This window comes from Camellia sinensis, chromosome 4 (genome assembly GCF_055761805.1).
Source record: "Camellia sinensis isolate YWXY chromosome 4, ASM5576180v1, whole genome shotgun sequence".
Taxonomy (NCBI): Eukaryota; Viridiplantae; Streptophyta; class Magnoliopsida; order Ericales; family Theaceae; genus Camellia; species Camellia sinensis.
The window spans coordinates 14,337,836-14,360,461 of NC_138964.1; the positions used below are offsets into that span (position 1 = coordinate 14,337,836).

The 22,626-nt window shown below is 36.5% G+C and overlaps 1 protein-coding gene across 8 annotated transcripts; it reads right to left on the bottom strand.

Moving 5' to 3' along the window:
• Positions 1–464: 464 nt before the first annotated feature.
• Positions 465–20,378, bottom strand: LOC114312748 (putative glucose-6-phosphate 1-epimerase). 8 transcript variants are annotated; one of them, XR_014366041.1, is made up of 11 exons: positions 20,057–20,319; positions 19,010–19,139; positions 17,328–17,402; positions 15,090–15,146; positions 14,847–15,007; positions 14,434–14,574; positions 4,334–4,436; positions 4,141–4,240; positions 3,413–3,659; positions 2,216–2,269; positions 465–752 (listed from the first exon to the last, which is right to left on the bottom strand). XR_014366041.1 is itself a non-coding variant. In XM_082924275.1 (10 exons), exons 1-9 carry the CDS (start codon positions 20,104–20,106, stop codon positions 3,445–3,447), a joined length of 1,032 nt encoding a protein of 343 aa, XP_082780401.1. In that variant the 5' UTR covers positions 20,107–20,360; the 3' UTR covers positions 465–752; positions 3,413–3,444. The 8 variants fall into 8 exon arrangements, 4 of the variants coding, with proteins under 4 accessions (XP_082780401.1, XP_082780403.1, XP_028114828.1 ...); XR_014366042.1 differs by having other exon boundaries at positions 2,216–2,364; XR_003646950.2 differs by lacking the exon at positions 19,010–19,139 and having other exon boundaries at positions 20,057–20,378.
• Positions 20,379–22,626: the final 2,248 nt, after the last annotated feature.

Consider the following 22,626-nt stretch of genomic DNA (forward strand, 5'->3'; position numbering starts at 1 on the left):
TAGCTAACGCTCATTCACTTTAAGCAGGACGAGCACAAAAGAACTTTGCATTTGTCTGTATCCGTCCCGACTCCTAAGCATTACCATGCCTTGTGAGTTCACCACTATCTTGTTAAATTTGTTTTTGATTTGCAAAATTGAATGTTTTCATGTTGCTAAATATTATGTAAAAAATGTTGTCTAGTGAAAATTGCGAAGGGCGGGAATACAATTGGGAAGGATGAGCTGACTGAATTTGCATTGCCAAAAATTTGGCAGTCACTATAGCATACCACCATAGACCAATCCTTTTTCTCAATCTGCCATTAGCTAGCCACAAAGCATATCTTTTAAGAACAAAGATCTCAAAATGCAACCATTAAAGCTATATTTGTTGTCTGCTTTCCAGAGCTTAAGACTATGCTCTAAAAAATAATGCAAAAGACTTGCCCTTCTCTCAGAGCCACATTCCTTTTAGACAGAAATAATCCCCAAGTTCCCAGCAGTAGCTTCTTTTTCATTTTTTTTAAACCATGCTATGCATATGTGTATATATTTGTTCCCCACTTTGACAATGCTACCACACAACCAACCATTAAAAACAGAAACATTATTTGACAACTCTACTCATGAATCCACCTTCCACCCAAGTACCAGAAAATTAGACAAGGGAGAGGGGTTACAATAAAAAAAAAAAAAACCAAGACAAAAATCCAAAGCAAGATGTTGCTCGTTGTTGTGCTCCGATCACATATTGGAACATAGCGAGCCCCCTGCAGAAATAGGTCACCTATAAAATTAATGTCGGGACAGTAGTTAACAAGTATAGCAAACAACTACACGAATCATTCTGAGAATTCATGTGTACCACACCCCTTTCAGATAAGAGAGCACGTGAAAACAAACTGAAGCATTTTATTAACCAGTTGAAGGATAGACAGGTAATTATAGGACTGTTAGGCCATGTTTGTTTGGAGGGACCTGATTACATTTAGCATTCCAAGGACTGTTGATCAATGGAATTATCAATTCATTTGAATTGTGTATTCTGTCCCGTGTTTGAATTGGCCCAAGATTATGGGGATGGATTGACAAAATCCTATCAATTTTGCAACTTAGCTAATTAGTCTGTACCTCCCGTTAGTCCAGACCCCAATTTTTTTAGCCAAACGTGAGACTATGCATTTTGCCAGATTATGAATCCAATCTCAAAGTCATCTCCACCTAAACAAACATTGCCTAAAGGTTAAGCTAAACATCGAGGAGGAGAGGGGAGAACCATGTCACTTGGGCCATAACCATTTACCATATTCAGAACAACCAGTAACCAACTCTTCCGAGAAATCAAAACATATCCTCAGCAAACAAGATAACCTGGAAAACCACTCGGAGATGCAGGAATACAAAGCAAGAGAAATCCATGCCTCTTCATGTGTCACGCAAACAATTTACCTATTTAATCACTACCCATCCCTGTCAAAATAATATTGTGAAGGCCTACAACTAGGTGCTTAGCAAAATTGTTCAGATCAGAAAAGTTCATATATTTGAGTGTAGTCGTGATAGTGTATCCCAACCACAGGGTTAGGGATGTGCTCTGTCCACCACTCTAATATAGGGAACCTAGATTCATTTTGAACAAATTATCATGCATGGAAAGTTTTGCGCTCTGTATACCACTCTACTACAGAACGCTATGGTTTTATAAAGCCCCAAACTATGAAGCACAGACACGGACACGGACACGGACACGGGCACATGACATGACACGGACACGCGGACACATAAATTTTCAAAAAATAGAGGACACGACACGCTGGGGACATGTTCAAGATATATAATTAAATTTATTTATTATATGTCATTAGGTATGTCATTAGAACTACCACCCGTAGTAGCCATTGCCATATTTTAGAATTAAAAAATGGTTCCTATAATAAAATTAATAAACACATCATTAAAATTAACAAAACTAATTTGTTCTTATAAACTAATCATCCAAAAAAATATATAAATAAATAATAGAGATAGAGATAGAGAAAAAGACACCCCCCCCCCCAAAAAAAAAAAAAGTCTAAGAGAGAGAAAGAGGTTAATTCAGCATAAAAAGAAAAAGAAGAAGAAAGTTGAAGAAATAGAGAGAGAGTGACCGAGAGAGATGTCGACAAAGAAGAAAGAGAGAGAGCGACTAAGAGAGAGAGATCAAAAGAAGAAGATAGATGATCGAAGAACATACCTTCAATAACAGCAAGAGGAAAGAGCAGCCTTCTCTCAGTCTCCTCTCTTCTTTCTGTTCGACATCTTGGTTAGAAATTGGTTTAACTGCTTCAATTTTTTTTTACAAATTAACCCCCACTTGAAGTTTCAGAAATTATGTTTTTGACCCTGCAGTGTCCGAAACATGTCCCTCACGTGTCCCTCGGCAAAAACATATATATATATATATATAAAAAAATGGGACACCTTCTGGGATGTGTCAGACACGTGTCCACAACGTGTCCGTGTCCGACACTGATACGTAGCCCCCTGAGAGGTGTCCGTGCTTCATAGGTAGCTCTCTCTCTCTCTCATGCATGTGTGTGAAAGCACAGTTTGTGTTTTATCATTCATGAGAAATTAAAATTCCTAGCAATATGATCACAACATAGCCCTTTGGGGAATCACGTTTGAAACACTTAAAAACACATTTGGGCCCAAAAGCAATTCTGTGTTTGAGTTTGGCAATACATAATTGCATTTGCTAAACATGTCCCAATGCAGAAACCCATGCCAAATGTTACTATCCAAGTTTGAAATCTCTGCCAATTATGCCTCTCATTTAGTTTAAAAAAAAATGGGAAAAATAGACGTGTGCATGCAGCTACCAGGACTTGACCTTCAACAGCTCTGTGGGATCAAGCCTCAACATCCATTATCCACTTAAATATTTTTGAACTGTACAATATATTTATATAATCCATCCATACAAATGAAACATTTTTTTGCTTTGTTTTATTTTTTATATTCTGATATACTTCCATGAATCAAATAAATGTTAAAATAAACACAAACACAACTATATATATATATGTGCGAGGCATATGCCTATCTAGTCATTTTTACACATTTAAAAGCACAAAAATACATATTTTATAGTAGGTTCTTATTTGGTTGAAATTTTTATGTATCTAATTTATAATCAAATATTATATAAAATAGATAAATGACTTGGCATTCCATAACCCAAATGGTCACATAGTCACTCTTGACAACTACTAAGACTTCTGAACACGGCATCCAAAGAAAACCAATTATGCATAAGCAAAAGCTATCTCAAAGGGGCCCATAAGCAATCTTCTCTTCCCAATTTTATTTGACAGATTAATATAAATATTTAGAAAACCAATATTTGAGATGATTAAACAAAATAATAATAATGAAGTCGGCAAAGTACCTGTACTGGATTTAGACCAGAAAATGGACATTTTAGCTGCTCTGGAGGACTCTCTGAGGATCAAGCTGCCCACTGCAATAACTGGAAGGAACAGCAGAGAGTTCCTGCCTTCCTCTCCACTCCTCACCAGGCTTGAGTGTTATTGCTTTTTCCACCGCAGCAGTCTCCATGCACAGCATATGCTTATATTCGTCATCTCCGAAATCAGCCATGGCTTTCGCCTTCTTATCCCAGGGATTCCACACCACTGAAGAAGAAATAGTTGAACATAATTCCACCCCCACCCCATATAAAGAAAGATCTTATGAACTCAAAAATCTAAATAAATAAATACATTCTTCATGTAGCTGCAACCATTGTCTAGAGCATTACTTTGTTCCATTGCTTCAGTATTTAAGTTCTCTGGTATTCTAAATTTCTAAATTTCATTTAGCTGGCTAATCTGTAAAGCTCACTAACTCAGTCAAAGCATACGAACACAAGGAAGAAGTATTCCCTCCACTATCCAGAGTCATCTCTTGGCAAAAAAAATATTCACTAGATGGATCATGAGAATTCTATGACTAGCCTCAACGTAAATGAATGATTAAACTAGGCAATTAATGAGCTGATAAATTATGACATGACATAAATCTTTCAACCAATACTATCCAACCAGAGAACTCAAACCCAATTTAAACACACAATCTGACATCTTCAAGAAAAAAGATGGACAAGGTCATTCTCACCAGCATCTGGAAGGCCATCCTTCCGAATAACAAATGTTCGTTTCTTCTCATGATCCAAAATTGCAATCTTCGTAGGTGTGCTGAGGTATATTTTGTCCACCTAAATAGCACAGGTAACACATTATAAGCATTAAAACATATGTACACAAACATAGCAAGAATCAGGGACAAGTAAATGATTTCCTGGACTTGCTTCTGATTCAAAAGTTATTGCATCCCCTTGTTCAGTAAATCGCTCCTTATTCTTCAAGTTGTCAAGATAATCCAGCGTCTCCAAACCTTCAACCCGAACTTCACTGAATAGAAGCAAATAAGCTAATTCAAATTAAAAAACAATTCAAAGCTGCAGACTGTAATCCACCAAAAGTAACCGAAAATGGTCCTACGATAACATTGCAACAGGGCACCTTATGATTGCACTAAACCTTTGAAGACATTCATGAACTAAATAAAATGGCCCAATCCAAAATCTCCCAATAGTGAAGATTTTGACTATTAATAAGCATATCAATCTTGAACTAAAAGACTACTTAATTTTGAAACTTTCATCATTTAACCTGTCGCTACTCCATGCTTGAGGATATATCCATTTACAGCCCTACCATTCTAGGAACAAAAATTTACAAACCAATTTCGAACCTCCTTCCTCTTCAGCACAAAATAAGTAAACAAAAGAACATTTTATCCTATCCTTGTGTTTGCAGTTTTTTCAGAAACAAGTACTACTCAAATTTAAGAGCATGTTCTTACAATTCAAAAATTCCTGATATTTGGTCCAACTCATATTCAAAACAGTTATCGAAAAATTGCAAAATTACTAGATTTATTTGAGAAGGCTTGCTAACCTTGACAAAAATCAAGTGGAGCAAAATCCCCTCCAGGAGAGGGAGAGAGATTCCCCCTCCCAAAAAAAATAAATAAATAAAAAGAAATCAAGAAAAGGAAAATGCAAGAAACATATATAAAAAATTATAGAGAGAGAGAGAGACATAGTAAGAGCGGTAGTGTACTCTAGCGAGAGCAATAATGTACTCCAAAATATTTCCTATGTTACGTAGTCTCTGGTAGAACTCAACCCCAAAAGCTAACTATTGAGGAGGGGATGCCTTCACGCTTATATACTTCACATTACTTTAGTACCCAGACGATGTGGGACTTCACTTCACACCCTTCCTCATGCCCAACATGCTCACTTGGCAGCACCTGCGGCAAGCAAGCCAGTGACACACACCCTATCCATCCCTGGTACTTCGACTATAATACCATGTTAAATGGTCTTCAGTAAAACTCAACCCCAAAAATTAGCTATATGCTTTAGTACCCAGGCGATCTGGGACTTCACGTCCTCAACCTAAAGGTTGGTCCTTCACTAGAAAGTCTCTTATTTTCTTATTGAGGGGTCCAAAATAAAATATACATTCAAATTGAGGGCAAACACCACAAATTTCTTAACACAAGTGCATATGTCTCTGTGGACCAATACCTTTTTGTCCAAGGTAGAAAGCACACCAAGGCCCCAATTGGTGGCGTGGTGTTGTGACTTGTAATAAGGTGCTTTTGAGTAGTTTTCTAGATAGGTTTAATATTTTTTGGTTGTTGAAGCACCATACTCATTGCTTCGCTCAAAACAACTTTAAGTAAAAAAACTCAAAATGTCAAAGTATTGTAAAATATCAAACAGACAATAAAGCAGTTCAAAGGCCCCAAAATCACTTCTAAACTAAATACCTCACAATACCAAACAAGGCCTAAAGGCCCTAAAAACCAGTAGACTTCTCCCCACTGCTGAGGCAGCAAAAAGAAAAACTTTATTAAAGGGGGGTTAAAAACCTTATAGATGACATCTAAGTCTGTTCAATAATTTCTCTAGAATTATTCAGCTAGGAGCCCTAGGACAAATTTAAAGGGGGGTTAAAAATTTTGAGCTTTGGTCCAATGAAAAAAATAGAATAAAATACAGCAATTTAGATGGAATCCATTGGCCCAACCCAGAGCTTGTAACCAAGAGCAATGGCAAGTGTTATCTGCTCCCAGTGCTATGGCATGGGTTCCAAGTCACGGGAATCAGCATTCCCACCGAAAAAAAATAAAGTGGTGGGAAAACTACCTACCTGTCTACCAAGCTCTGCTGTAAGCAGAAGCTTCATACAAAGGTTATCACCTTTTTTCGATTAGAAATTAAATCATTTAACAATGAACACTAAAGACTGCATTGTCACAGCCTAGAGGCAAAAAAAATAAAATAAACAAAAAATTATATGTAAGCCAAAATATAAAAGTTTAGGTATCTATATTCAACTTGTTGTCTAAGGTTAAGACTATCTACTTATTAGGGAGACTTTGATAGGATGTGCACAAAATATAAAATAATAATGGATCAATATCCTATTTTTAATAAATTAGGCACAATCGGAAGAAAAGCACGCCTCTTTGCCCCTTGCGGCCCACATGCCTCGAGAACCGCAATTGCGATTCATTAAAGTCGCCTCATCCTAGAGATGTTGAGGCGATTCAAGTGTGTTTATGTGCATGCCTCAACACGCCTTTGATAACATCGCCAAGTACAAAGCAAAACAACATAAACAAAGGCTATTGCAGTAGTTCAGACCTCATGAAGGCTAGAAAGGACATAAAAGCAACAAGAAAGCTAGCATTTAGACAACCAATTACCAAGGGCAATCAACATCAAGCCCCTCATTTACCTCCTTCAATCCAACCCTTTTTTTCTATCATCATAATTCATAGGACTAGACAAATTCATTGACTCCCTTTCACAACTAGTTTTGCTTCTCCTACTTTGCTTCACAGCCACACAATCCTTCTCTAGCACCGTTATTGCTTCAATTGCCATTAACAGCCTCATGGCCTAATTTCAAATCCCTCAAAAGAAAGCCTGAGAAATTTACCTAGCCCGTGTTGGAATGTGTCCCACGTCGCCTGGAGTTGCCCCATCTGTGTTTGTTATAAGGCTCCAGTTTCCCTCTCTTTAAATACCTGGATTTTAAGGAAAAGTGTGGGCTGCGCTTTTCAATTGTCCGTTAAACCTTTTCATTAGCCTCTCTAACATCTCAATTGTTTCACCAACTTTAAAAGGGATTATGGTCTTGACTAAGCTGCACTCCAACAATTTCACCCCTACTCAATGTTCCCCCTTTTGTCGTTTCTTGAACCACTTACCTTGTACCTATACTATTGGCGTTAATTATGTCCACCTTCACAGGTCTTGTAGTAAAGCATTAATTAAACCCCAAGTGTCCATGTCTTGCTTTGATATCTTAACCATTGTTGAGTTTGATTTTCCACTTTTGTTAGCATTACCCTCAATGTGGACAATGTAGCTCTTCTATATTGGAACAATAGTTGCCCATTATTTTTTCTTAATTCATGAAGTTGTTAACTATTCAAGACATTTAGAATTCCGTTAATTAGTGTTGTGCAACTTACACAACACAAATTTCGATGATCACAATTATCATTCCTAAATTGTATTGTAGCAAAACCATGTATTGTATTGACTTGCAACAATGGCCTCGTTTGGGAAGTGGCTATTTTAGTAGGCTATTTGGCTTTTTGGCTATTTTAGTAGGCTATTTTAGTTTTTGTGTTTGGGAAGATGAGATGGATTTTATTTGAGTTGTTGTATTAAAAAATGTGTTGAAATGATGTTTGATATTAAAATGACAAATTTGTCCCTAAAAAAATATTTTTTTAAATTGCTATGAAGGGGTAAAATCGTAAAATGTTCATTGATGGAACATTTTTTCTAGCTGACAGTGTAGGTTGCCTACACTGCCGGCTGTGCAGTCCTATTTTTTTTTTTTTTTTTTGGAAAAAGCTTGAAAAAGTGGCTTTTTGGCTAAAAAAAATTTTTAGGCTATAATAGCCTCTGTGGGCACTTCCCAAACAGCGCCAATATAAGTTACAAAGCAAAAATTATTTTTTTAATGGCTTGTATCAATGCACATACCTAGGCCAAAGCAACAACCTTTTCTAAGAAAATAATATCAAAAAAATCTCTCTGCATGTTGGAACATGTAAAAAAGGAAATTTTTTATTTGGAGTTATTTAGATAAAGAAAATTTGAGTTTTTAGAGGTCGTAGATCAACCATAGCACAAAAAAGAAAGAAGACACAAGTATTACTATATGTCATGTTTGAGGTTTATTTTGGAGATATGGTTGTTGAATTTGAAAGCCTACCAAAACTCATGAACTGTATCCAAACCGTGAATTGTTCAATTCACGCACTATTACAAATCTACCATAGCAGAGAGAAGAGGGAAGACACAAGTATCACCATATGTTATGCCTAAAGGTCTTTGAAGCTTATTTTGGAGGGAAAGACTAGAGAAAATAAGAGTTTTTGTGGTTGTTGCATTTAAAAGCTTACCAAAACTAATGGATTCTATCCAAGTCATGAATTGTTCAATTCACAAACGATTCAGATAGATTGATTAAGATTTGAATCGAATGTTGAATTAGGAAATTAGATTACGTTGAATTAGGAAATTAGAATATTTTGTTTATAGTAGTATATATAAAATCCGTGATTGTATGAATCAAGGATTTAGTGCCTTGATAGTTTTATTTCCTTGTTTGTAATATGAATTCATTATATATACAAGGCTCTACCCCATTCAAAGGTAAGCCAATACAATTATTTTCATTCTTCTTGGTATCAAAGCCCAAACCGTAGCCTCCCTTTCTCCCTCCCTCTCTGTCAACAGCCACCAGCCACCACCCGCAGGTCATCCCCTTCAGCCGAAAGCTCTTCTTAGCCCTCACCCATATGCCGACAGACAGTCCCTCCTCTCCTCTCCTCTCCTCTCCTTGCCCATCGACAGCCCCTCTTTCTTCATCCTTGTCCCTCGGCAGCCCCCAGAACCACCTGCTGAGGGTTCTTTGCTAGCCGAACAGACCCTTATGTGAGTGGGTCTGGTTCAGTTACTTCCCTAGGGTGTGTTTCACCCCCTTTTCTCTTCTTGGGTGCTAGGTGCTGAATGTATTAAGCACTTTTTCTGGTTCTTTTCATTCAGTGGGCTACCGGGTTTGTTTGGTAGAATTTATTTGGATACGCCGTTGAGTTTTTTCCGGCGTCTTGAGTTCTATTTGGACTGTATTGCAGTGTATTTTTCAGCCTCAACATCCCACCATGACTGATGAGTCTCCTCCCGCCATGTCTAATGAGGTTTCCACAAAACCCATTCTGGTTAGTTCTGATTTTTCTCTTTCTCATCACACTCCTATTCATCGTATTACAAGTATGATGTTAAACAAGAAAAATTTGGCTGTTTGGAGTCATTCCCTTAAACTCTATTTAGGAGGGGGGGCTCATTGGCTTTGGCTTTTACCTACTACTACTACTACAGTCGGCAGCCACCAATCCTACTCATAGCCAATGGGATATTGATAACTATAATATCCTTGGTTGGATGTTCAATTCCATGGAGGACCGGATTTACCATATGTTCCTCTACTGTGACACTGTTCCAAGCTTACGGAATGCATTGACACATATGTATGCTCATGCTCATATCTTTAAACCTTATTAGGATATTGCACGTGCCTCTCAGACTCTCAGTTTACATTGGGACTTTTTGTAGTGAAGTTCTTTGGATGCCCGTTGGGAAGAGTTAGCCCAATATGAGCCCTTGACTAAGTTACCCACCGAAACCGCCTCTCTTGTGTCCAAGCGACTTGCCCGGCAGCACATTACCAATTTCTAATGGGTTTAAACCTTAAATTTGAGTATCTTCAAATTCAAATTTTAAACACATCACCTATGCCATCTCTCTATGAGGCCTTTGCCACCATTAACAGTGCTGAGTGCCATCGGTGTTTGGTTCAGCCAAGCCCTCCTCCAGTGTCTTTGGTTTCATCTGATCAGATGGCTCTTACTGCCAAGTCTAGTTCTCGGGGTCCTACTAGTCCAGTTACTTGTCATCATTGTGGTGCTACTGAACATGTTAAGACTCGTTGCTTCAAACTTCATCATTAGTTAAGGCAATGTTCCTCTCACACGTGTGGTACCAGCACCCCTCACACTGCTACTTTAGTAGAGGCTACTCCTGCTCCTGAGATTCCTAATATCCCTCGCATACAGAAGTCACAGACTCAAATTAGTCAGCTTCAAGCTTAGTTGGGATTCCTCACTACTAGTTCTCATGGCCCATCTTCTTCCACTACTGCCACCCTTGCTATAGGTACTTCTACTGTTTTTCATGTTCGGTCTGCTAGTCCTTCCTAGGTTCTAGATTCAAGGGCTAATGATCATATGGCAGGTGGGTTTTCCTTTCTTTCTTCTCCAGGCTTTACTACTGTTGCCCAATCTGTTTGTCTTGTTGATGGCTTTTCCTCCTTTGTTAGTCATAAGAGTGTGGTGTCTTTATCTCCTAATATTAATCTGTCGTCTATTTTGCATGTTCCTACTTTCGCATATAATCCATTATCTATCAATCGGCTTGCCAAAACCTTTAATTGTGTTGTCATCTTCTTACCTTCTTCGTGTCTTTTGGCAGGGGCTATGAGCATGATGGGCTTTACTATTTTGGAGATCCACCGGACTAACTGTCTTTTCCTACTTTAGCTAGTTTTTAGGCGTATATTTTGCCTACTTCGATATCTTGTGTTTTTAATGTTCAAACTTCAGAATTATGGCATGCCCGTATGGGTCATGTCAACTTTCAATACTTATGTTAACTTTTTCCGTTATTAAATAAAGCTTGCAAAGATTCAAATTTTATTATGTGGTTTGTGAGTTATCTAAACATACTTGTACTAGTTATATACCTCATATGACTCGTGCTCCTAGTGTTTTTTATCTTATACATTCTGATGTTTGGAGTCCTTCTCCTGCCACTGCTTTTTTTGATCATAGATATTACATAACATTCATTGATGATCACACTAGATGCACTTGGGTTTATTTGCTTCACCGTAAGTCTGATATATTTTCCATTTTTGTTCATTTTTTGCAAATGGTTAAGACTCAATTTCATATAGTTGTTAGAAAGATCCGTTCTAATAATGGTGGGGCATATATTTCCAATGAATTTCAGTCCTATCATAATCAAACCGGTATCCTTCAAAAATTTATGTGTCCTCAGACCCTTGAGCAAAATGGTGTTATTGAACGTAAAAACCATCATATCATATATGTTGTGTGGTGTCTCCTTTGAGGTATGAGTGTCCCCAAGTCTTATGGGCAAATGGTTGTCCTCACAACTATTTATTTGATTAATAGGAGAAGTAGTCATGTGTTGCATGGTCTTAATCCCTTATGCCCAACACCACTCGATTTCATCTCCTACCATGTGTCTCTGGGTGTACTTGTTTTGTTCAAGATCAGAGTCCCTCTTGTACTAAGTTAGATAACACAGCTATTCGTTGTCTTCTTAAGGGTCATGTCGAAAGGGTATAGGTGTTTTGATCATGTGTCTTGTCATTTTCACCACACTTTGGATGTCACTTTTTGTGATGATCATCTTTTTTTTTATACTAACCCTCCTTTGCACGCTTCCACTCCCGTTACTTCCATTGTTCACCCGGTTCTTATTTTCGACGTCGTTACACATGAAGTTGTCCCCCTTCCTCATTCTCCACCTTCGCCTCCTTCTCCCTATTACAGGTATACTCTCGTCACCCACACTCTCAACTACCCCCTGCCACCTCTCCGATCTCTAGGTTAGGTAATTCTTCTCCTTTAGCTACATCTCCTCTACCTCCTCGTCATAACCACCTCGAGATTGGCATCCTCCAAATCGATAGGGTTATTTGAGTAGTACTAATTATCCCATTTCCCAGTATCTTTTCTATGACAAAGTTGGAGTCCATTCATCATTCTGTGTCAAAGGGCCTTTAGAATCTAAAATGGGTAACGATTATGCAAACTAAGATGGCAGCCTCAGAACAGAATCACACTTGGGATCTTGTACCTTTACTTCCTATGGAAAGCATTGTTGGTCGCAAATGGGTGTTCACTCGTTGATGGCTCAATTGACCGTTACAAAGCCCACTTGGTTGCCAAGAGTTTTACACAGATTCTTGGCAAGGATTTTGGAGCCACTTTCACCCCTGTCGCCAAGCTTACTTTTGTACGTCTCCTTATCTCCCTTGCGGCATCACATTCTTGGCCTCTTCATTAGCTTGATGTCAAGAATGCGTTTCTTCATGGGGATCTTCTTGAGACGATTTACATGGCTCCTCCACTTGATTTTCTGGTTGAGAGGGAGTATTCAAGGAAGGTTTGTCGGTTACACAAGTCTTTGTATGGATTGAAACAGTCTCCATGAGCATGGTTTGATCATTTCAGTTCTTTCATCATCTCCATGGATTTTGTTCAGTGCCACTTAGATTATATTTTATTCATTTGTCGTAATTCTGTGGATCAGTGTATATGTTGTTGGTTTATGTGGATGACATTATTCTCATAGGCGATGACTCTGTCGAAATTAAACAAGTAAAGAAGGACTTTGGCCAAACTTTTGATATCAAGGATATGGAATATCTCAAATATTTTTTGGAAATTAAGGTGGCTCGCTCAAGACAAGGGATTTCCTTGTCTCAAAGGAAGTACACTCTTGACTTGCTTAAGGATACTAATATGTTAGGGTGTAAACCTGCTTCTACTCCTATGGATCCTAATGTCAAGCTCATATCAGAGTCTGGTAAGTTACTAGATGACCCAAGCATGTATTAGCATCTTGTTGGACGCCTCATTTATCTAACCAACACTAAACCTAACTTGACATTTGCAGTTAGTGTTGTGAGTCAGTTTATGCATGCACCCCATACAAAGCACCTTGGCACAATACATCACATTTTGAGATACTTAAAGACTTCTCTTGGCTTGGAATTGTTCTTCACAACTGGTCCTCAATCTGGGCTCTCCTATTTCACTAATACTGACTATGCATGATATAGGACTAATCGGCGTTCTACTTCTAGCTTTTGTACTTTCTATGGTGACCATCTTATATCATGAAAAAGTGAGAAGTAGGCAGTTATTCTAGGTCTTCTGCAGAGGCTGAGTATCGAGCTATGGCACAAGGAACATGTAAAGATTCTATGGCTTCACTCTATTCTAGCAGAGTTAGTTTTTGAGGATACTACTCTTTCCTCTTTATTTTGAGACAACAAATATGCTATAATGTTATCCTCTAATTTTGTACTTCATGAGCGTACCAAGCATATCGAAGTTGATATACAATTTATTAGAGAAAAGGTTCGAACTAGTATTGTGAGTCCATCATTTGTCTCTTCTTCTCGGCAATTAGCAAACATGTTCACAAAATTTGTGGAACCGACTTTGCTCCAGTCATCCATTGCCAAGCTGCGTTTGTTGAATGTCTTCACACCAGCTTGAGGAGAGTGTTGAATTAGGAAATTAGAATATGTTGAATTAGGAAAATAGAATATTTTGTTTATAGTAGTATGTGTAAAATCCGTGATTGTATGAATCACGAATTTAGTGCCTTGATAGTTTTATTTCCTTGTTTGTAATATAAATTCATCATATATACATGGCTCTACCTCATTCAAAGGTAAACCAATACAATTATTTTCATTCTTCTCCAAATAGGAGTCAAATTTCTTGTCCTCTTTCCTTGTTTATATCTTTTTAATAAAATATTTTTGTTTGGACCTTTTTATTCCTTGTCATGGTATATCGCTCAAAAAAAACAAAAAAAACTAGGTACATATCAACGGTTCAACACAAATATCTTCGAGCAATATACCATGACATAATATAGCATTTGTTCTATTCAGTAGATGATGAGTTATCATCGATTGATGTCTTTTGTATTTCATCTAAACCCATACCCAAGACCCTTTTCTTTATTTATTCTCTTTTTGACAAGTAAGATGCAAACACCTTTGTCCATCCAAGACTCAACCTTGCACCTCTATGTTGAGGTTGGCAAAAGATACCACGCAATATAACAGCCATTGATCGTACCCAAGTCATCATTCTACCCCTTTATATCAATTATGAGATTTTAAAGCCACTTCTCAAAACCAACATCAACATCAACATGACAATCAATAGTAACATTACATTGGAACTCTTGTATATATCCCCATTAAAAAAACATTTATAACCTAAATGAAACTTGCTCATAGATGGAAGAAGGAAGGTGACTTCATATTCGAGAAAGATTAAGGGTATGGATGACAAACAATCTGACAAAAAGAAATATTAATAGAAGCATCAACTAAGGAATGAAAGAGGCCATAATTATCACATAGCAGATTAATTGAAGTGAAAGCAAGCCAAATCAACTTCAGTACATACCTGATGTCTGAAACAGAGAAATAGGTATGATATGCAAATGTGAAAGTAAAAGGTTTTCCTTCAACGTTGGTATTTCTGATGCGCGATGTCAACATCAAATCTCCTCCAGGTCCCAAGGTCACCCTCAACCGAAACTCAAAACTACAAGAGAACAAAAAGATAGTGAAGTAAGAAGTAGAAATTACTACCAAAACTTGATTATAAAAATTCAAGTTGAAAGTAACAAGAAAAGCAAAAAAAGATTGGCGTGACTTTAAAAAAGGACCAGCTAAAGTCCGCTCCCTTTTTGCTTATCCACTCAATATAAGAGTGTTGGACATGAATACAAAAATAAATTAGGCAATTAAAGAACACAGTGGATTTAGCCGCATTTTCAACTCACACAAGAAAATTAGAAAGTTCTCAAACTGTACCTGTGAGGCCAGATCTTCAAATCTTCTTCAGAGGGCTTAAGGATCAAATCAACAAAAGCCTTACTGGAGGAATTTGTCGGAAAAGGAGGTGGATCAGTATCAATGCTCCAAAACCTGTTTCTAGCAAACCCATGTTGCTCAAGAGAGCCATGATTTGAAAACTGCATAAACAGAGCATGTTTCCTTGACCAAGATGAATGCAACCAAAGAAAATAAAGAAGGGAAAGGTTAAGTAGCACACACTTGAGGAAAGCATATAGGAATACCACCACGAATTGCCTTCGGAGGCTTGAAAATAGCCTGCACAATGAATCACTGTCATTCCATAATCTGGACAACTCGAAGTAGAACTTTTAGCTACTTCACATCACTTGTATAAAGTTTAGTATAATACAAATGAAGAATATAAGTGGGACCAGTTTGTTTCCAAATATTGATTACAAGTTATTGAAACAAAGGCTTCTCTTAAATCTCCCAAGGCTAACATAGATAGTCTTGGAAGATGTAAGAGAGCATTTTAGTCTATATCCTTCTCAAATCTTTCAAAAGGTCGAGGTTGATTTTTGCTGGTTGCTAGATCAATTTGCGTAAGGGAATAACATTCACACAGATTTAGGGCAATTTCGTGGTCTAGCTGATTGTGTTCAAAATATTCACCAAAAAAAAGTTCATGTTCGAAACTGCTGATAAAGATTGTAGAAGTTCACTAATAACGTGGTTAAAGATTGGACTATTGGGGTGCTCATGTGACTTGAGCAAGTAAAATATTTGAGTAATAATCTTGTAAGTGGTAATCATTATTAGTAGGTTAGATCATGGTTCGTTCCCAATTTTGGGTTTTCCCCTTTACAATTGTTCTCTCTTGTGATTGTGCTCTTTGGATATTATGCTGTGTACTTAATTTGTTAGTTTGTGAATTGAATCACTTAAATTAAAAGATTCATGTCAGTTTTAAACTGAAAAATAACAGAGGTTGCTTTGCATAACAGTGTCTTGAAAAACTGTCTTTCCATAAAAATGTTCCCCTCAATAATGAGTATGTTCCCATTGTTGAATTAACTTAGAATACAATTGAATCAATTGTCCTACTTGGTACACAACTAAAACAAATTTTCTTTTTATGTTCCATGTGTTGTATCATTTGAGGGTTTTTTTTTTTTTTTTCTATTTCTAGAAATTGCAATCCATTTGTTTAGAAATACTCTAAGAAGCGCGGACATGGACATGCAACACGACACGGACACGCTGACATGCCAATTTTAAAAATATGCATGACACGACACAAAATATATAATTTTATATATTTATTATATGTCATATAGATAAATATATCATTCAAAGATAATTAAAAAAATGTAATATAACACTTATTTTATTAATTTATATTTTTTTTTTTGTTTATTATTATATCCTAAATTATTTAGTTCAAACTTATAATTAGTTTCATATGTATGCAATAAGTGGACACGTGTGTTTAAGCAATGGGCACGTGTGTCCTCCAAGTGTCCGAAGAGTGTTCGGATCTAAAAAAAATTTTTAAAAATAGGACACATTTTGACAAGTGCCAGACACAGCGAGAAGTGTCCAACGAGTGTTGGTGTCCAACATGGATACACCACCTTCTTAGAAATGTCCGTGCTTCTTAGGAACTACTCAATACTCGCCTTGAGATAATTTTAGGGTTGAAATTGGGTAACCCAAGACAAGCCCAATTTCTTTGGAAAAACTCGGGCTCTAGCTTAGGCAAGACAGGTCAGGCAAGAGCTTAGGCTCGGGCAAATCCCTCAACACTTCGGGCAAAGCCTTGATAAACCCCCAACCCTACCACACCCATCAGAGTTGCAGCCATGTAAATAAAATAATAAATAAGAATAGGAAAGACTCCAATCTCAGTAACTAATTTGACCCAAAAACTACACCTCTTTCTTTTAGGCCAAAACATTTCTAGCTTATAATGGTATTAGAACCATTGTTTTGAGCATCCTACACCTACTCTAGCCAATCAATAATTAGAAAATCATGACTTGATCAAACTTACCATCCAATATCCTCCTAATTAACTCCCATACCTCACTCTCAAATGTCTTTTGTTGCCAGAAAATTCTTAGCATTCTGATCACTCTGGTAAGTTCATATGATTGGCTAAGAAAATTAGCCCCAGCCCATCACTCTACACTTTCTGAACCATGAATAAAACTGAGAATGTTCCCTCTTCCAAATGGCATGTGAGAAATATGTCACAAATTTAACAGGCTATGGTCAAGATTCAAAAAATGATGAATTTTTCTTTATTCAACCAGAATCCACAGCTATGTGGTTTGGGGCACAAAAATTAGTGTTGTCCACAAAAACTTATGGTTATAGAGAATTAGAATCAGAATATTAATGTGAAGAAAAATGAAATTGATAACATTGGTCTTTGGTAGAAAAGGCAATTTGCAGTAAATTAATCCACTGAATATTAATTGAAATGCAAAGTACCTTACTACTGACAAAAAGCAACTCCTCTCCATGATCATTCTTCCAAGATGTCACATGACCTCCGTAAAGATACACCTGTGCAACAGGATAAGTTTACTGCAAACAACATGAATTATGCACACCTTGCAAACTGCAATTTCATATTTTCATTTGGCAAGAAGTAACTTAAGTCCAGAACAAACAGAAAGTTGTGTAACTCCATCTAACCTATTTTGTAATATTTTATACATAAAACACTGACTAGGCAAGGAAAGAAAATTTTTTAAATAAATAAATGTTAACATGCTCATTTTAAAGAAAGCAAAAAGTAGATCAAGTTAGGTATATTTTGTCCCATTGGACACATCAAACCAGCCTAACCTTCAATCTTTCAATAAATTTTCAGCTGGGATGGACTAGTTGACTCAACCTTCAATTATTAGTCATCTAACACGTAAGGACATAACACATGATTGCCAAAACATTTTTCCCCTGGCACCTCTGTGAACATTGAAACAGTTGATTGATGGAGACAATTTCTTTTTCTGTCAACTAATTGGTAAAGAATCTTTTATTTAATTTTTATAACCGAATGGAGAAGTATCTTTATTACTTGAACGTTTAAATAAAGACTTAGCAAAACCAAAAGTAAGTCAACATGTTTGTTCATAGCATACTAGCTAGTTCAATATTCTGTTCATGGCACACGAGCATACTTGAACATAAATATACTTATATTGAGACTAAATGAAGGGAGTACAAAAAAGTCATTCCCCACTTATGGCCTCCCTTGATCAAGGGCACTGTGAGAGGTAAGACCCACAAAAAACTAATCTTTGGCTTAAGTTTTATGAAGTGGTTGCCTTTCTTAATCATACCCACATTTGACACTTGGCAGCCAAACTTTTACTACTCAACAAAGCAAATGTTTCCTTCACTAAATTAACAAGTGAAATTTCCAAGAAAATGTGCACCTAAACCAAACTAACCATTGTGTCCCAATCACAAAAATATACACCTCATTTATCTTTTATTTCTAATTTAGCAAATGACCTATCTTTTAAACCTACCTCCAATTTTAGACAAGTCCCAAGATAATCTGTCTACACATTTCAATAAGTTCATTACTTTTTACCTCTTTCCTATTATAAATATTATACCAAAATCTATGAAAATTTATAACTAATAGCTGAAGCATAATCCATGTAAACCAAGCGACACATAAATTATGTGGATCTCAAATCAGTGACAACGTTAAATTAAGTGACAATCAAATCAGTACCGATAAGAAGGTGAATCCTCACTAATCTCTCATGAAAAAATAGGTAAGCAACAGAACATTGTAGCCAGCCCCAAAAAGTTGGAGAGGATACTTGAATTGATCATACCATACTCTAGAAATAGAAAAATAAATAAATTTCTAAGCAACTAATCAATATAGATCTTTTTCCTCCAACAAAAAAACATATAAAGAACAATAACCACTGGAAAAGAACCAACGTATTCAGTTCTTTTTTTCATTGGCAGTGACTACTGAAATTTGATGTATGGAACTTAAAGAAATGGAATATGCAGTTTCTTTTGTTTATTTTCTACTTTTAGGCAGACACTCTACATTTTAAATGGCTTCATCAACTTCAAACATTTTGTAACATAAGTATCCTCAACACTTCTAAAGGATATATATGAGAAGACTGGTGTGCCTGTTGGTTAGCCGCTTTGAATCCCATGTCATAGCTGGGGTTCAACTCCAGGCATGCCCCTCCTCCTCCCCATAGGCAGTTTATATCTGTCGTTCTTGTTGTATTGAAAAATAAATAAATAAAATAGTACCTATCCAAAAAACAAAAAGAACTTATAAAATTTGTGTAAGCCAATGTTTTCCGCCATTTTGCACTTGAAGTGTTTAAAGTCCAATTGAATTATAACCTTGAAGCCTGTGTGATTTGCCTTGTCACTGTGAATTACCCCCAGATACATATTACCATTTACTAGGAAGGCAAAGACAAGTCGTAATCTATTTACTAGGATCTGCTCCAGGAAACAAGGCAAGGTGGTGAGGATATCACCAATGAAAACATTGCAACGTGATTTCTAGGTGAACCAAACTCAACAAAAGAGAAGAGATTTCACAATTATTCCAAAAACCAAGAGAGCCACCCTTCATTTAATTATTATCTATGATGTGTATATATGCAATACAAAAATATATAAATTATTTTTAACAGATTCATGGAGTTCAGAAACAAAATGGTACCTAAAGAAGGCATAAACCACCTCAAACCCTTATTAACAACAGATATTGTCTTACTTCTAAATTCCACATGAAGATCTGCTTTCATCTGAATTATATATGCAATACATGTATATATATAATGAATAGAGAATAATTCAAGATTCAGATAAATATCTCATTAGATTCAGAATCAACAATCAATTACCAAATGTCCACGATAAAGGCAATATCGAGAATCAATTTTATCACGAAATTCAACTCTCGAAGGAAAATTCACGCATGAACCACGAATTTCAAGAAATGGTAAGGGCAAGACAGTCGACAGAGACAACAAACACCATACCTAGAATCAGATCACACCATGTATTGCACAGAAACCAACAGATTCATAGAAAATGATAACAGAATCGCAGAGACGGAGAGAGTCGTAACCGAAATCAAGCTGAATCCATGGCGCATGTGTGTGTGTGTGTGTGTGTATATATATAGAGAGAGAGAGAGAGAGAGAGATTACTTCAGCAGAACTGCCGCGAACCTCACGGAGGACGACCTTGTCGAGGCCATTGACGCCCTTACAGAGCTCAACAGGAACCCTTTCGCTATTAGACATCTCTCTCTCTTCTCTCTGTGTGCCTCTCTCTCTCTCTCTCTCTCTCTCTCTCAATCTCAAATTCCCATACAAAACCCCTCTAATTCCCACCCACCAACCCACTTACTAGTTCCCTTCTTTCCGAATCCCCCACACGATTTCCCCTTTTTTGTGTTTTTAGGGTACATTACCTACACCTCTTGCCCATGTTTATTTGACGGATTACGTTGTATAAAATTATTAGCCAGAAAATAGTTAACGAAGAAGTTGTTAATATGAGAATTATAAATAATATTATAAATATTAATTAATGTATTAATTAGTATATTAATAGATTATGTGATATAATTTTAAAAATTTTAAATATTTGTAATTTGTATAATAAATAAGATCATTAATAATGACATGATAATAGTTGATACATAAATTGGTGCATGTAGTACTACCAGAAATTATTAGTTAAAGGATTAAATAAAAATGCGTTTGTTATAAGATAGCGTGGGAGATAATTAGTAATGAGATTATTAAATTATTTTTATATATTTTATGTTAAAAAAATAAAACAAATATTAAAATAAACATGTGTACTTGGCATAAAAAAAAATTATATAAAATAGACTAAATCCGTTCATTATTTATTTAATTCCATCCAAAATCAAGCCAAACTAATCCCCCTACTGAGAGGGATTAGTAAGCCCCTCGAACTATTATTCTCTCTTCCAAATCATCACCAAGCTATGGGTGAGACCCACAACCATAGCACTCCAATCCCCCTTCCACGTCACCGATAAAAAAACATGGCCTTAAGCTTTAGCTAAATTATAGATTCCCTTAACCGCCCAAATTTATATTTACATAACAATTTATCTCATGTTGTTAAGTAAACATTAGGAATTATTCTTGATGGACAATATTGCCCCTAGTACCTTTCTAAAGCATTAAACAACGTGATTTAACCTAAAATCACTTTGATAAGCTAACAAAATTTATAAAAGAATTAGATAGAGGGAAAAAGCAATTAAAGCTCTGTTTGGTTTAATTTTTGAATCATGATTTGAATTTTGAAAAGAGAAAAATTGTTTGGTTTTGAGGTTTGAGTTTATATATTTTAATATTTAAAAAATTTCTTCATTTTATTTTTTAAGGATAAATATTTTTTAGGAAAAATTAGTCTAAGATCTCTCTTCCATTTTTAGTAATGAAAGAAATCCACAATATTATTTTATAATGTCCAAGGTCCTTCAACCTCCACACCTATATATCACAGAGAAATTTGACTTTTCTCTCTACCAACTTCTCCATTATCTCTCTCTCTCTCTCTTTTTATCTGTTGTGTCTCTTCTCTCCCTCAACTGTGTTTCTCTTTATTCTCTCTCATTAGCATCATTGACGACCGGCGCCGGCGGAGCGTGGTGAAGCCGATTTGAGTTCGTAGCAGATCTTGAATCCTCACATCTTCTTGTTGCATCTATCTGGCTCATGAAATTCAGTTAATAGTCGATTGAGGCCCACCTAACACATTCGATATGCTATGTGTTATCATAAGCTTTGCTGCCATCATTTGTGCTTGTTGCTGTGTCAGTGCCCAAGAACAAATTTGTTGGCTTATTGCATTACTAATATTTGAAGCCTGGCTCAGATTAATCGGGTTCTAACCCACATTAGTGTCACGACCCAAACCTGCTCCTATGGGTTAGGTATCGTAACTGGCCAGTAATCCGTAAATACCAAAGGTCTGCTTAACAGTAATGACAGTAATACAGAGTAAAAGGGCTGGCGGAAGCCAAAACAGTAAATAAAGATGTCCAATGAGCTGTGACATTCTGAATGCAAAAAGACTTTTATGAACAAGTCACATTCGTAACCAAAACACATTTACATACCAGATACACATACATACAAGTTAGGGATTCAATCCCTATGCCATAACTGTACAGTAGGAGTCTATAACATCTATTACAAACAGAAACAGAAGGGTGAATCCGAACACCCCAAAACAACCGTAGCTTGAACGAACTAGGAACCTCGAGGTGAGACACAGAGGTTGGCTTGATAAAACAAGAGCTAACCCGGCGCTCCTATCTCCAGTCTGGTGCCTGGACACCTACATATATATATAAAACAGTGAGCTAAAACCCAGTGAATAACAGTTATGTAAAGAGGTTAAGAAACAATGTCCTTTTAGTAATTAAACAGTCATATCAGTCACTTATAAACCATAGCAGTTATATATGGTACATCCCATAGCAAAACAGTACAGTAGGTCTTAACAGACCGAACAGTCAGTTGATGGTCATCATAACAGTAACAGTAGTGGTTTCAAACATAGGAACCGACAGAGATCTCTATGTCAGTAGCAGTAACAGTACAGTAACAGTAAATTGCTATGGATGCCACGAATACAATTTACAAATAGGACGAACATTCATTCATTAAACAATGACGTTTCAGTAAGCAAAACAGTTGATCATTCAGAAAATAATCATAATTGAACA

Bases quoted from the DNA above. Each gene is read 5' to 3' on its own strand.
- LOC114312748 (XM_082924275.1), bottom strand. From the start codon at position 20,106: ATGGCCTCGACAAGGTCGTCCTCCGTGAGGTTCGCGGCAGTTCTGCTG. The intron at 17,403-19,009 runs GCACACCAGTCT...CCTGTTGCACAG, and splicing joins TCAAAGCGGCTAACCAACAG to GTGTATCTTTACGGAGGTCA. The intron at 4,241-4,333 runs GCAAGTCCAGGA...TGTGCTATTTAG, and splicing joins CAATAACTTTTGAATCAGAA to GTGGACAAAATATACCTCAG.